The sequence below is a fragment of the Trachypithecus francoisi genome, unplaced genomic scaffold (genome assembly GCF_009764315.1).
Source record: "Trachypithecus francoisi isolate TF-2019V2 unplaced genomic scaffold, Tfra_2.0 Lachesis_group19, whole genome shotgun sequence".
NCBI classification, from domain to species: Eukaryota; Metazoa; Chordata; class Mammalia; order Primates; family Cercopithecidae; genus Trachypithecus; species Trachypithecus francoisi.
In genome coordinates, this window is record NW_022681464.1 from 32,605,120 (window position 1) to 32,621,461 (window position 16,342).

Sequence of the window (16,342 nt, forward strand, 5' to 3'; positions counted from 1 at the left end):
TTGAGAAGAGGACCACCTTTCCCCCTTGCACTCTCTTAAGTATAGTAGATAAGAGGAAATTTCCCCTCTTAAAGAGTTTACACTTCCTATTTGTGTGGGGCCCCTTAGCTGTGGTGGTCAAGAGAGCTGGAGAGAATTTCAGGGAACGAAAGGAGCAGGGAGACTCAGGAATCTGGCCCAGAAACAACCTTGTTACCTGGTGTGTCTGTGGCTCATGTGTGAGACAGAGCAAGCAGCACTAATTACTGCTTGGAACTGACCTCCTGTTTTCCTGCCAGTTTTGAGGGTAAGAACATGAGAGGAAATTTTCTTCATGCTCAAATATCAATTAGTCTTGAATGTGGTAATATTATGTCACACTTTTCACCATGGCAATTTCATGCTTCGTAATCTTTAGAGAAATGGGCTTCACTTGCTCACTCAGAATCAGCGGAATTTTAACTGCAGAACACAACAGTGAGGGCCTAACTCAGACTCCATTGCATAATGCCGCATGTTGCTGTAGCAAAACATGTTTACTCTTTTTTTTTCCTTCTTTTTTTTTTTGAGATGGAGTCTTACTCTGTCACCCAGGCTGGAGTGCAATGGCGCAATCTCGGCCCACTGCAAACTCTGCCTCCCAGATTCAAGCAGTTCAACTCTGCTTCAGCCTCCCGAGTGGCTGGGATTACAGGCTCCTGCCACCACGCCTGGCTAATTTTTGTATTTTTAGTAGAGACGGGGTTTCACCATCTTGGCCAGGCTGGTCTTGAACTCCTGACCTCGTGATTCACCCGCCTCAGCCTCCCAAAGTGCTGGGATTACAGGTGTGAGCCACCGTGCCCGGCCATGTTTACAACTCTGTAGCCACTTGATTTGTGCTTAAGCCAGGTAGTTCAGCACTAGATGGTGCAGGAGTGTTGTTTTGAGGCCATTTTTTAGGCTCCTGGATCAAGTTTGCATGTGGCTGGGGCCAGCCAACCACATGCTGCAACCTCTTCCGGGGGTATTTATAGCACAGTCACTAACATTTGCTGTTCCAGGGTTGCCGTGCACCCTCTCTGCTTAGGAGTACTACTTTAGCAAAAGAGAAGGCAGGTGGAAGGCATCAAAGGGGAAAATTTGAGGTCAGGTAGAAACTGAGGACCACAGAGCCAGCTGGAAACTAGAACATTAGCTCTAGGGAAGGCAAGAGGTGATCAAGTCTTTCTGATACTCTTGGTTTGGTAGTGCTTGTTGTGTGCTGGATGTGTTGTATGGTGCTGACACACAGCGGGTGTGGGGATTAGGAAAATAGCATCCCTACTCTCAAGGACTCACTAATTCTAGGAGGAGGGACAGGTGTGAAGTCAGCTAAGTGCTGTGTGAGAAACCAACGTGTGATGGTTTTAGCGATGGCTCAAAGGCAAGGGTTAGCTATTCTTATTTTGTCTCTCCCATTGTGGGGTCAGTTTTCAGGATTTGGGTGGGGGTTATGATTTCCCGAGGACTGTGTTTTGTTTTGTTTTGTTTTGTTTTTTCTTTCTTTTCCTCCCTCCCAGTCTTCCTCTGACCACACTTCTGCTCTTTAGACCCCCTCCAAAGCCTGGGCTGGGCTATAAAAGCTGCCACGCGCCATGAGTCCCGTTCACCCTGCTGGAGCGTTTCTGATGAAAGACTGGGTGCTGAGAGGGGCACAGCCTGAGAGGTCTCAGGGTCCTGGGTTTCACTCGTCTCCCTCTCCGCCATTCCTCACTATCACACTGGCTGCGCTGCAGTTCCTCTCACACTGAGAGGGAAATTGGGAAAGGGCCAAGAGCACACAGCTGCCAAAGAGATGGAACAAATTCTCCATGGACGTGGACAGACTCTCCCTCCACCTGCCTGAATGGAGGGCTCTGGCCACTCTCTAGGTGTGGGGTCCCCAGGGCACCCTTGCCTATCACTCCTGTGGGGAAAGGGACTTCAGAATATATCCATGCTCTTCACACACTAAGTGACACCTGATGCTGTCATTTACAAATTCCCTCTACCAACACAGGTCCCAGTTTGACAGTAGAGGTATTCAGAGGAATTGTGGCTGAAAGAAAACAAGAAGTCTTGTTGGGCTTCATGAAAACCAGATCCCAAGAAATCCCCTCCTCGTAGTTAAATACACACTCACTTGCAGAAACAAAACAAAGAAAATAACAGTCATAATTTAAAAAAACCTCCAGAGAAATCCAACTCAGAACTTTCCTTCCCAATAGATAGTTGAATCATTTGAGATTGTTTGGGTCTCCAAGAAAGCGTAGGAGCCCATCATGTCTTTTGATCTGAAACTCTTGATTAATAGCATAGTGGTGAAGGAACTGCTGCTGCCTGTGTGTTCCACTGCACACCTAATATACTAGCAATACTTAGGAGAATCAGCCCTCTCCCCACAGGACCCCAGAACTGAGAGACAGGCTAAGGCCCAGGGGTCTGGAAGACCAGGCTCTCCAAGGGGTTCAGAAATTCCAGATTTGGAAGACTCAAGCTATCTGCTGTGGAAATGCCTAATTCCTTTTCTCCGGACATTTTTGGAAGGATTTCTGCTTTTTTAATCTCCTGACTTTTTGTTTGTGACCAAGTTCAAATTCCAGAGAGGGAAACAGCCAATATGTGTGATTATTTCCTCTTGCACCAAGTGGAACTAAAGGAATGAACTTACTTCACAAGAAATAAATGTACCCTTTGGACCTCAAACTAAAATGAATTTGCACAGTTGGTCTGGCCCCCGTGCTGTTCTTGCGGTCATTAAACATGAAAATGAAAAAAAAAAAAAAAAAAAGTCAGGGCAGTGCATTCATGACCTTTTTTTAGATATGAGGCAGAAAAGAAGAAAAGAGTCTTGAAAAATATTCTTTTATCCTGCACAGTCCCTTGTGCAGGGTTGACTGCCTAGTAGAGAGGAGACAGCCTAAGGTTTGGATTGACTGGAGTTCACATTCTGGCTCCATAGTTTAAGAGTTGTGCAATCTTAGCCATGTTTCTTAACTTCTCTGAGCCTTAGTTTAAATGGGCATAATAGAACCTCACAGAGTTGTTACTAAGATTGAAAGAGATATATACATAAAGATTTTAGCGTTGGGCCCTGCACAAGGCATGCTCTTACTAAATGGGCATTATTATTATCATCATACTGTTATTATCATGATAAGATAATGTCAGTAACAGAATCCCTGGGAATGCTGGAGTGAATTCAAGGCCAGGGGACTGAAAGCACAGGACTGCTAAAGAAGCCCTCCTTGCATTTCCTGGGGCGACGGGGCAGAGGGGCATGTGAGGCCTCATGAGTCACTGTGTCACCATTGCTGTGCCCCTCAGGTGATCTCTTCAGTGTCCTGGACTTCCCATTCCTGTACTTCTACAGATTCCATGGCAGCTGCTGTGCCAGGTAATCTTAAGCTCACTCATTTGTATGCTTTCTGTGCTGTCCACTGTGTCTTCCTCTGTGAAGTTCAGGGTCACTGCTGGCACCTGAGTGAGTGGCAGGAGAGAGTGGTGGTGGGTGCAGGTGAGGAAGCAGTCATTATGTCACCAGCAGGCTGTCACGTAGCACCCTTAGATGCTCAGGGCCAGCTTGGGCCCTGCCAGGACCCCTGGCCCATGGACGTGCCTCTGCCAAGACAGTGGTTTTCACACCTGCTCTAGAGTTAGGATTCTCCCACTTTTTTCCCCCTCCACAAGCAAATCTCACATAGAACTCCAATCTATAAAACTGATGAAATGGATCCAGTTCAAGGGAAGATTTGGGTTCAGAATCCCACCTGCTCAGCTTTCCCCTAGGCCTCCTTCTTGCTCCTTAAGGCAACCTCCAAAATAACCTCCACCAAACCCAAAGATTCTGGGAATTAGATTTTGGAAACTGATGGCTAGGAGATATCTAGACAACAAGGTGATCATTAGTGCTTGGTCTTGGGAAGGACTCAGGGATATAAGCCAGTTGGAGGGCTACATCTGAACACACGGAAGTGTATCCTCACCTTCTCCCCATGTCCTGCCATGATCACCACTCCGCTTGACTTCATCATGCCAAGAAGTGGAAAGACTTCTGCGGATAGGCCCAAAGCATGTGTGGCATCCTGATGTGGTAGAAAGACTGACCCGGGTTGAACCCCACAATTGCAGTTGCTAATTGTCTGATCTTTGGGTCTTAAACTTCGTGCCAGGCCCAGTAGATGGTGGTCATTGTGATGATCTACTCAGGTTGACTGTGAATACAATGTCAATAGATCATGAAGAATTGCTATGTAAAAATCAGGCCACCTATTCCCACACATATCAAACAGTGCCTTGTGAAGCAGTGGTTCTTTACAATGTTAAAAAGCTGCTATGTGGCTAGTGGGTATGTCCTGCTCCTCTGGTGTGTTTGGGCCAAAAAAAAAGAATCAGTATTACAGAGTTTGTTTCTGCATTTGAACCTTGGAATGATTTATTTATTACCCTCAGAAAAATTTCAGGAAAACACTGACACAATTCACTTTCCTAGTTCCTGTCAGTTGGTTAGGCCTTGCCCGTTAGCTGGGATCACATGGCATGAGTCTTCATGCTGGGCAGGCGGCTGCGGACTTGTTTCCCTTTGAGTCTGGTTATTTGGCAGCATGGGCAAGCAGGGTGTACCAGGGAGGTCAACCATTGTTTGGTTATTTGGAACAGAGCAGCACAGTTCACAGCCCATTGATGTTGGCTTTGTGGGGTGACAACTGGGCTCTATTTCTGTCCCCTTTTAATCTGTAACTTTCTCATAATGCAACATGATAAATCAGGGTTTTGTTTTATTCTAAAGATCTGGAAATCTCTATTTGAATTGATGTGACTCTGTTACATTTTACCCATGCTTCTGTACAGAGCTCAGCCTCTTTGAGGAATGCATTGGTTTTCCCTGTGTCATTTAGAGGCTCCACCATATCTCACACTGAGCATTGTCACCTTCAGGAGGTTCTGGGGGAGCTCAGGAGGGGCATGGTAGCCATAGCCCAAAGACCCCATTAACAGGGAGTCTCCTGTTCCCAGATTCCTTCATTTCTGGGAGCCTCCCTCTGCTTTTCAGGTCTGCCTCCCTAGCAAGGGGTAGATGGGCTGAAAGTGCAAGGAGAAAGATAAGAGATCCATGAGTAATGTAAAAATGTGTCACATAGAAGTCAAGCGATGGAAAAGAGCCCCAGATGCTTCCAGAAGCCTGTCATTCACAAACGCATGAGCTTATCCTGGCCCAGAGTCTGCACTGAGAGGACAGGTCAGCATGGAATCATGCCACCCCTGTGGCTAGAGGCATAGAGGAGAGGGAACGACTCAAGGGAAAGGAAGTCTGGGAGGTTGGGCTGGCACCTGTGAAGTTGTTACTTACTTGGATGCAGAGGTGGGAGCCACCAAGAGGAGCCTGGAGCACTGCTACCTCCCTTTTCAGCCCCACCCTCATGACCACCAGTGCCTGGCACATCTCACTCTTTGTCTAGCTGGTCAAGACTACATTTCCATGAAGCTTCACGTCTTCCTCAGTTGTCCTGCCTCCAAATGCCAGGAAGAGTTTAGAGCTCGCTTTGCTTTGGCCCTGGCCACGCAGTGGCACTTTTGAAAATAGTTCCAGCACAGGCAACTACATCTGTCCACTGCTGTGCCAGTGCCCTTGCTGGTCCAGAGATCTGAAGAGCCATGGAGACCTGTATTCTAATTGTACCTGTGCCCCAGTTTCATTGTTAATAAAGTGAGACTTTGGTGCTAGGTAATCTTACTGTTCTACAAACCTCTGGTTTCCATTAAGATAGGATGAGGACTGCTATGATTATTTCTACTTTAAGGAAACTGAACCTGAGACAAAAAGGTGGGAAGGGGGATTTGGTTAAGGTAACGAGGGTCAGTTAGCACAGCAAGGAATAGAAATCCAGATGCTGGGTGTGATTGGGTAGGCCTGCTGCTTACCCACGGGGCCTCTTTGCCTTTTGGGTGTGAGTAACTTGACATCTTAATCCATAGCTGTTCAGCCTCCCATGACTGCTGATGCAAATCAGAACAAACTTTGCAGGTCATTAGGACCAAACAGGCTGAAATACACACAGGGGAAACCTAATGCCTATCTTTAGCCCTGCCCCAAGAATGTGGCTGTGAACTAGTCTAATCTAATGAAGTGAAGATACACATTTCTGTGACATTTGGCCTTAGGTGTGTTCAATTCAATTCAACCTGCTTCCAATTCAACCTGACGAGCATTTAGTTAATGTGTACCGTAACTGAGGCGCCATGTTAGGCTCTGTTGAAAATACAAAGAGCAGCCCAAGATTGGGCCTTTCCTGCTCAGAGTTTAGGATCTGCATTGGAGCTGCGCACCAGTGCCTGTAATGAGGTCAGATGGAAGTGTGGCTGTCAAGGGTCGGAGATGCAAATGAAGTACAACTCACAGTACTTGCCTCTCTAGCTTGGAGTTACAACTCCAGTCATATCTCTTATTTTGCAATTTTCAAGTTCAAATAACAGTCACACTGAAACCACTACTTGCACATATTTGCACGAAGTCAACGCTTCTCCCTCTCTGTCTCTCTAACACTCTCTCTCTCTTTCTCTCTCTCACCTCTTCCCATATTGTCCTGCCTTCAAATGCCAGGAAGCGTTTGGAGCTCCCTTTGCTTTGGCCCTGGCCACACAGGGCACTTTTGAAAATAGTTCCAGCACAGGCAATGTTCCGTACTATTTGAAAATAGTTCCAGCACAGGCAATGTTCCGTACTATTTGAAAATAGTTCCAGCACTATGTCTGTGTCCACTGCTGTGCCCTTGCCCTTGTCGGTCCAGACTTCTGAATAGCCCCGAGATGCTGCGCCTTCCTCAGGTTCCCATGAGTGGGGATCTTTCCGTTCACACACATGTGTAGGCATCGTTTCCAAAGCATACTTCCTATGGCAGGACAACCTGATTTTGGGGGGCTTCTGGCCTCATCCATATGTGTCACTGAAGCCAGCCTTCCCCTTCCGATTCTTATCAGCCTGGAGGCCAGTTCAGACTCTCTCTTCTCATATGGTGAGTTTCCCTTTGGAAGTCTTTTCGGGCCAGTTTGTCTTGCTTGAAAAAAAAGTTAAGCACCTTGCCAAGCACCAAAACTCCAGAAGTTCTATGGGAAGGAACAGGAGGTGTCATCCTCCACCTTTATTTTTCTTTCATGATTTAGCCAGAGACCTCCAAAATTTCTTTGCACCATTCCTGTCATCAACAAAATCCTCCCTCCTTAGAAAAACAGAGCTTAATGACTTTAAAAATTTTTTTATTTTCATCCAGAGATCACAGATCTAGAAAACATACATGAGGTAGAGGTTGCATAACAATTTGAAACTGACTGGTAAAATGTAGCAGAAACTAGTCAGCCATTGGCTAAGGGAAGACAAGCCTCACTAACAAAAGAATCTTTTCTCCTTCCAGTGGATTTTTGGGATTCTTTCTCATGTTCAGTACAGTGAAGCTAAAAAGCCATCTGGCCCCAGCGCAGTGTGCAGCCTGGATTTTCTTTGCTAAGGTAAGAGACAAGAGGGGCGGGAAATTCTCAAGCGCCTTTGTATCCAGAGATCTCAGCGCCTGGGTAATGTGAAGTTGTTTGAGCTTCATGAGACCACTTCTAGGCACTGTCCCTGAGCCTGATCCCTCCTTCATTCAGGTAATGATTTCTGAGGCCTACTCATTTTATCAACGTGGCATATTTCATCTTTCTCACAGTCCTGGAAGGCAATCATGGATAGGCACCTTCTTTCCTTCCTGGAGGCTGTGCAGGTGTCCAGAGCTCAAGTGACTTACACTAGGGGACTCAGTTGATCCAAGGTGATAGAGAAAGGAAGATAGACGAATGGCCAGGTTGGGGCATTTCTATGAAACCTTAGAAAAGGGACTATTCTAAGAACAACCTCTGTGTATCTGAGTAACTATGGGCAAAGCATAAGATAAAGTGGTGGGGGAAACCACAAAGAACCAGAAGGAGCAGGGAAGTGGCTGTGGATGCCCAGTCTTAAGTGAAACATGGTGGGGCCAACTTCTTCTATTGGCACGTTTCATTTCCTTAGTGCCTATGAGGGAGGCAAGTTGTAGGGGCCCTAGGTGCTGCTTCCAAGGAGTGAGCCTCCTTAATTAATTAAATTTAATTTAATGAAATCATTATTTAACTTGGGCTTTTAGTCATCTCTGTGTTTTTTGGGTTGATTTTTCTCCAGAAAAAAAACCTCAAACATTTTGCTTTGAAAATAAGATTTTTAATAATATTTTCACCCACATGCATTTTGTTTGTTTGTTTGCTTTTTGTTTTTGTTTTTGTTTTTTGAGACACGGTCTCTCTCTGTTGCCCAGACTGGAGTGCAGTGGCATGATCTCAGCTCACTGCAACCTCTGCCTCCCAGGCTCAAGCGATTCTCTTGACTCAGCCTCCCAAGTAGCTGGGATTACAGGTGCGCGCCACCATGCCCTGCTAATTTTTGTATTTTTAGTAGAGATGGAGTTTGACCATTTTGGCCAGGCTGTTCTCAAACTCCTGACCTCAAATGATCCACCCACCTTAGCCTCCCAAAGTGCTGGGATTACAGGTATGAGCCACCGCACTCAGCCCACATGGCCTATTTTTTAATAGCATTAATAATTCCAATTCTAGCAGAATGTAAAAAGTAGCTGAGATATTGATTTCTGGCATGACAGAGTGAGGAGGTTGATGAAACCTCTTCCCAAAAAACAGCTAGAAAGCTGGAAGAAGACTGTCAAAAACATCCATTTCAGCTCCCTAAAATTTGACCAAAGGTATACAATAAACTGAGAAGCATTTGTTCATGAAAACTATTAACCTTGGGTAGGAACAGAACGAATCTGTGGTGTCCTTGCCTATCATCACTCCCATTCCCTCCTCCCCAGTGTGATAGTTCAACCAGAGCAGGCTAGGCTGTGAAAACCAGCAGCCTTACCACCGCTTCCAAGAGGGGTTCACTCTCTTTGGAGGATTGTCTGTTAAATAGGCCAACTTGGTGGTGCATGAACACAAAAGACCAGTAACTTTACTAATTTGAGTTGATAGTCCTCTTTGGAACAAGCAGTGGACCAGTGGTCTAGTGGGGGACTTAATACGTAGTTCTGAGAGATGAGACAGCTATAGTCCTCTTTGGAACAAGCAGTGGACCAGTGGTCTAGTGGGGGACTTAATATGTAGTTCTGAGAGATGAGACAGCTATAGTCCTCTTTGGAACAAGCAGTGGACCAGTGGTCTAGTGGGGGACTTAATATGTAGTTCTGAGAGATGAGACAGCTATAGTTCCAACTCTTTGGAACAAGCAGTGGACCAGTGGTCTAGTTGGGGACTTAATAGGTAGTTCTGAGAGATGAGATAGCTATCAGGGGCTTGATTTTTTTTTAATATATCTCAGATTGAACTTGGTCTGTATATGAGCAGTAGTGATGGAACAGGCTCACATATTCCTGGCCAGCGGAGCCTGCATACACACACAGAGGAGCTGTGAAAGAGTTAGCAGAAAGTAAAAGCCAGGGCAGATGTGAAAACAACCTGAGGTTTGAATGTGCTCTCCCAGCCTGCACACAGAGTCAGGAGCAAGGGAAAGCCTTTCTGGCCCAAGATGTTGGAGCAAAATTTCTGACTAGTCTTTGCCAGAACACTAAGCTATGCAGACATGAGGATGACCCTTAGATGCCAGAATTAAAAATAAAAACAAGAAAAAAATTTGAGTAAAGACATAAGCAGCTGTAGCTTACATGGGAGACAGATTTCACATTCACAGATTTAGTCCAGGAAAATTACTAAATAAGCAAAACAACAATAACAACAAATCTTGTGGGGAAAGTCAGGTTTCAGAGTTGCTACCGTATGTTATGTAAAAGATTCAGTATTCAATAAAAACATGAGAGACATTCAGAGAAGCAAAATGTGATCTGTGTGTAGTAAAAAAGTGGTCAGTAAGAACTATCTCTGAGTGTCTGTCCTCAGATGTAGTATTTAGCCTAAAGATACTACAGAACAGCTATTTAAATTTATTCGGAAATCAAAAGGAAACCATGTTTAAAGAATTGAAGCAAAGACTCAGTGAATACAGAATCTCAATAAAGAGATATAAAGTATTTACAGAAAGGAAAAGAAAGAACCAAATGGAAATTCTGGAGGTAAAAAATACAATAACTGAACTGAAAGTTCTCTAGAGGGACTCAACAGATTTGACATGGCAGAAGAAAGAATAAGTGAACTGGAAGGTAAAGTAAATGAAATAATTCCATCTAAAAATATAGGGTTTGTTTGTTTGTTTGTTTGTTTGTTTTTGTTTTGAGACAGTCTCGTTCTGTCACCCAGGCTGGAGTGTAGTGGCGCCATCTCAGCTCACTGCAAACCTCCTCTGCCTAGGTTCAAGTGAGTCTCCTGCCTCAGCCTCCCAAGTAGCTGGGACTACAGGCACGTGCCACCACACCCAGCTAATATTTTGTATTTTTAGTAGAGATGGAGTTTCACCATGTTAGCTAGGATGGTCTTGATCTCCTGACCTGGTGATCCACCCGCCTCGGCCTTCCAGAGTGCTGGGATTACAGGCATGAGTCACTGCGCCTGGCCAAAAACAGGTTTGTTTGTTTTTTTAAATTGAAAAAATGTGAACACAGCCTCAGAGACCTGTGAGACGTCAAATACAGCAACCAACATATGTGTAATAAGAATCCCAGAAGAGAAGAGAGGGTTAGAACAATATTTGAAGAAATCAATTTGTTGAAAAATATTCATTTACAAATTCAAGAAGTTCAGTGAGTCCCAAGTAAGATAAACAAAAAGACCTAGACACGTTATGATCAAACTGTTGAAAGACAAAAGAGAAAATCTTGAAAGCAGCAAGAGAGATATTATTCAACATATATGGGGGAACAACAGTGCAATTAGTGGCTAACTTCTCTTCAAAAACAGTGGAGGCCAGAAGGCAGTGGGGTGACACATTCAACATGCTGAAAGAAAAACCTGTCAACCAAGGATTTGATATACAGCAAAACTATTCTTCACATATGAAAGAGAAATAAAAACATGAATAAAAACTAGGAGATTTGTTGCTAGCAGCCATATCAGTAATTACATTAAATATGAATAGACTAAATACCTGACAAAAAATAGAGATAGTCACATTGGATTTTTTAAAAAACAAAACCCAGCTATTTGCTGTCTATAACAGTTCGACTAAAAGACAAAAGTAGGCTGGAAGTAAAAGGATGGAAGAACCACACAGTTACCATAAGAGAGCTGGGTATAGTGGCTGTATTAAAATCAGACAAAATAGACTTTATAACAGGAAATATTACTAGATAAAAAAATAGGGACGTTTAATAATGATAAAAGTGTTAATGCACTGGGAAGATATAACAGTTCTAAATATGTATACACCTAAAACAGCACCCCAAGATATGTGAAGCAACAAGTCATAGAAAACAGAAATAGATTATTTAACAATAGTAATTGGAGATTTCAGTACTGCGCTCTCAGCAGTTGATAGAACAACTCAGTAGAAAAGCATGAATATAGAAGTACATAGAAGACTTGAACAACACTGTCAACCAGTTGACATAACTGACATTCATGTGACACTCCACCAACTGATTTCAGAATACACATTCTTCTCAAGTACACATGGAATACTCTCCACAATAGATAGCATGCTGGCTGACAAAACAACTCCCAAGTTTTTTGTTTTTGTTTTTTTTTTGAGACATAGTCTCGCTTTGTCGCCCAGGCTGGAGTGCAGTGGCACGATCTCGGCTCACTGCAAGCTCCGCCTTCCGGGTTCACGCCATTGTCCTGCCTCAGCCTCCCAGTAGCTGGGACTACAGGCACCCGCCACCACGCCTGGCTAATTTTTTGTATTTTTAGTAGAGATGGGGTTTCACCATGTTAGCCAGGATGGTCTCGATCTCCTGACCTCGTGATCCGCCTGCCTTGGCCTCCCAAAGTGCTGGGATTACAGGTGTGAGCCACCGCGCCCAGCCACAACTCCCAAGTTTTAAAAGATTGAAATCATATAAAGTATGTTCTCTGACCATAGCAGAATTAAATTTGAAATTCACAACAGAAAAAATCTAGGAAAACCCCATTTATTTGTAAATTAAATATGCTTCTAAATAGTTTGTGGGTCAAGGAAGAAATTACGATGGATATTAAAAATATTTTGAACCAAATGAAAACAGAAATACAACATGTCAAAATTTATAGATGCAGCTAAAGTAGTGCTTGAAGGGAAATGTGTATCTGTAAACGCCTATTTCAGAAATGAATGAACGTCTCAAATCAATAACCTATGCTTCCATCTTAAGAAACTAGAAAAGAAAAAAGGGCAAACTAAACTCAGAGTAAGCAGAAGGAAAGATATAATAAAGTTTAATGTGGACATTAATGAAATAGAAAGCAGAAAAATAATGTATATTTGTTGATTCTTTGAAAACATCAGCAACACTGACAAACCTCTGGCTATTCACTGACAAACCAAGAAAATAAGAGAAAAGAGGCCAGGCATGGTGTCTTATGCCTATAATCCAAGCACTTTGGGAGGCCAAGGCAGGAAGATCACTTCAGCCCAGGAATTCAAGACCAGCCTGGGTAACACAGTGAAGCCCCATCTCTACAGGAAATGTTTTTTAAATGATGAGCTGAACATGGTGGCACATACCTGTAGTCCTAGCTATTTGGGAGGCTGAAATGGGAGGATCACTTGGGAGGTCAAGGATGCAGTGAGCTGTGATCATGCCAGTGCACTCCACCCTGGGTGACAGAGTGAGACCCTCTCTCAGAGAGAGAGAGAGAGAGAGAGACAGAGAGACAGAGAGAGAGAGAGAAGAAGAAAGGAGAAGAGAGGAGAGAGAGATGCAAATTATCAACATTGGAAATGAAAGAAATGATGTTACTACTGATCCTATAGAAGCTAAAAGGAGGCCGGGCGCGGTGGCTCAAGCCTGTAATCCCAGCACTTTGGGAGGCCGAGACGGGCGGATCACGAGGTCAGGAGATCGAGACCCTCCTGGCTAACACGGTGAAACCCCGTCTCTACTAAAAAAATACAAAAAAAAAATTAGCCGGGCGAGATGGCGGGCGCCTGTAGTCCCAGCTACTCGGGAGGCTGAGGCGAGAGAATGGCGTAAACCCGGGAGGCGGAGCTTGCAGTGAGCTGAGATCCGGCCACTGCACTCCAGCCTGGGCGACAGAGCGAGACTCCGTCTCAACAACAAAAAAAAAAAAAAAAAAAAAAAAAAAGAAGCTAAAAGGATTGTGTATTGTAAATAACTTCAGATTTTGAATAACTTTATGACAGAAAATTAGTCAATTTCAATGAAATGGGCAAATTCCCAGAAAGGCACAAATAAGTAAAACTGACTCAAGAATAAATTAAAAATCTGAATACAGGCCGGGCGCGGTGGCTCAAGCCTGTAATCCCAGCACTTTGGGAGGCCGAGACGGGCGGATCACAAGGTCAGGAGATCGAGACCATCCTGGCGAACACAGTGAAACCCCGTCTCTACTAAAAATACAAAAAACTAGCCGGGCGAGGTGGCGGGCGCCTGTAGTCCCAGCTACTTGGGAGGCTGAGGCAGGAGAATGGCGGGAACCCGGGGGGCGGAGCTTGCAGTGAGCAGAGATCTGGCCACTGCACTCCAGCCTGGGCGACAGAGCAAGACTCCGCCTCCAAAAAAAAAAAAAAAAAAAAAAAATCTGAATACATCTGTAACAAGTACATAAAAATAAGTAGTAATTTAAAATCTTTCTTAGGTTTTTAGGAAAAGAAAATCTCAGCCCCAGTTGGCATTATTAATGAATTCTATCAAATATTTAAAGAAGAAATTTTTTAAAACAAATTCTTTTAGAAACTAAAGGAAGAGGGAATAACTCCCAAGTTATTCTATGAGATGAGTTATCCAGCTGTAAAGGCAGACAAAACAAATTAATAAGAAAATTACCAATATTCCTCATGAACATAGGAACAAATATATTAGCAAAATCTTAGCAATCCAAATTTGGCAACATATAAAAAGAATTATACCCCATACACCATAATCAAGTGAGATTTATACACCATAATCAAGTGAGATTTATCTCAGGAATGCGTAGTTGGTTTAACATATGAAAATTAATTAATGTAATGCCTTATTTTCACAGAATAAAGAACAAAAATACATGATCATTTCAATAGGTTCAGAAAAATCATGACAAAATCTAGCATCTATTCATTATAAAAACTCTCAAAAAACTAGTAATATAAGAGAACCTGATAAAATCTGTGAAAATCCTATAACTAACGTTATCTTTAACAGGGGAAGACTGAATACTTTCTCCTTAAGATTGGGAGCAACATAAGAATGTTCACTTTCACCATTTCTATTGAAAATTGTAGGCTGGGTATGGTGGCTCACGCCTGTAATCCCAGCACTTTGGGAGGCCAAGACGGGCGGATCACGAGGTCAGGAGACTGAGACCATCCTGGCTAACGTGGTGAAACCCCGTCTCTACTAAAAAAATGCAAAAAACTAGCCGGGTGAGGTGGTGGGCGCCTGTAGTCCCAGCTACTTGGGAGGCTGAGACAGGAGAATGGTGTAAACCCGGGAGGCGGAGCTTGCAGTGAGCTGAGATTGCGCCACTGCACTCCAGCCTGGGTGACAGAGCGAGACTCTGTCTCAAAAAGAAAATTGTAATGGAGTTTTTAGGAATGCAATAGGCAGTGCAATGGGAAAAAAAAAAAAGGCATCAAGATTGGAAAGGATGAAATAAAACTGTCTTTATTCACAAATGAGACCATCATATATATATAGAAAATCCCAAGGAAACTATAAAAATAGTTGAAGGCAGAGTGTGGTGGCTCATGCCTGTAACCCTCACACTTTCAGAGACTGAAGTGGGAAGATCACTTGAGACCAGCCTGGGCAACATAGTGAGATCCTGTCTTTACAAGAATAAGAAAAGTAGCCTGGCATGGTGGCATGTGCCTATAGTCCCAGCTACTCAAGAGGCTGAGGCAGGAGGATCACCAGAGCTCGGGAGTTTGAGGATGCAGTGAGCTATTATCACCACTGCACTGCAGCCCGAGTGACAGAGCAAGACCTTATGTCTTAAATAAATAAATAAATAAAACTGTAGTTTTACTTAAAAAAATTTTTTTTGTAGAGACAGGGTCTTATGTTGCCCAAGCTAGTTTCAAACCCCTGGCCTCACGCGATCCTCCCATCTCAGCCTCCCAAAGTGCTGGGATTACAGGTATGAGCCAGTGCGCCCCGCTCAAAGTTTTATATATTAGTAATGAAAAATCATGTTTATAAAAATAAAATTAAGAAAACAATTACATTCACAATAGCATCAAAAAGGAAAAAATACTTAGGAACTTAACAACAAAGAAGTATCAGATTTATACACTGAAAACTATAAAACCCTTTTGAGAGGAATTAAAGAAAATCTCCGGCCGGGCGTGGTAGCTTAAGCCTGTAATCCCAGCACTTTGGGAGGCCAAGACGGATGGATCATGAAGTCAGGAGATCGAGACCATCCTGGCTAACACGGTGAAACCCCGTCTCTACTAAAAAATTACAAAAACTAGCCGGACAAGGTGGCGGGCGTCTGTAGTCCCAGCTACTCCGGAGGCTGAGGCAGGAGAATGGTGTGAACCCAGGAGGCGGAGCTTGCAGTGAGCTGAGATCCGGCCACTGCACTCCAGCCTGGGCGATAAAGCGAGACTCCGTCTCAAAAAAAAAAAAAAAAGAAAGAAAAAGTAAATTTATAGTCAGAGAGTAGGACCAGTGGTTTCTTAGAGAAAGAAATTGACTGCAAATAGACTAGAAGGAAGTTTTTTTAGGATTTAGGACATTTTTTTTTTCCTGTGTATATGACTTTACCTATTTGACCACTAGTTTCAAGTCTCTTTTTTATTTATTGTATTTGTCTTTTCTTAAATTCTGAGGGAGGTTTATAATTTTCTCCTCAATACTTAATTCAGAAGAGGAAAGATTTTTAATTGGCTGCTGTGGTTTAATGCAAATTCTTCTTAAATAAAAATTGGATTCAATGAGCCATTAAGATCTATCTCTTCCAACCTTGAGTACATCAAGCAGTCTCCTCTCTCTCTCTCACATTTTCCTGTTTCAAAATAAGCTGGTGATCCTCCGTGGTAGAATATGTATCTATTCTTTGGACCACCTACACATCAAAACGTGCTGACATTTGAAATACAACAAAATCGTACTTAGCAATACGGCATTCCCATGATGTCATTGTGCCTACATTGGGTGCCAGCATGTTCAGAAAGTGACTCAGAAGGATGTTTCAGTGGTGCCAGAGGAGAGTCAGGATTATATAAAGATTCAAAAATACACAGGGAGGGAGGTCATTCAGGGGGCCAAGG

General features: G+C 43.5%; 1 protein-coding gene across 5 annotated transcripts in view; it reads left to right on the forward strand.

Moving 5' to 3' along the window:
* TMEM241 (transmembrane protein 241) overlaps positions 1-16,342 on the forward strand; it is a 146,906-nt gene that overhangs the window by 78,140 nt on the left and 52,424 nt on the right. For all 5 annotated transcript variants that reach the window (XM_033178136.1, XM_033178138.1, XM_033178137.1 and 2 more), the window contains 2 exons: positions 3,307-3,376; positions 7,389-7,482. In XM_033178136.1, the coding sequence (XP_033034027.1) occupies positions 3,307-3,376; positions 7,389-7,482 (164 nt within the window). The remainder of the gene's footprint in view (positions 1-3,306; positions 3,377-7,388; positions 7,483-16,342) is intronic.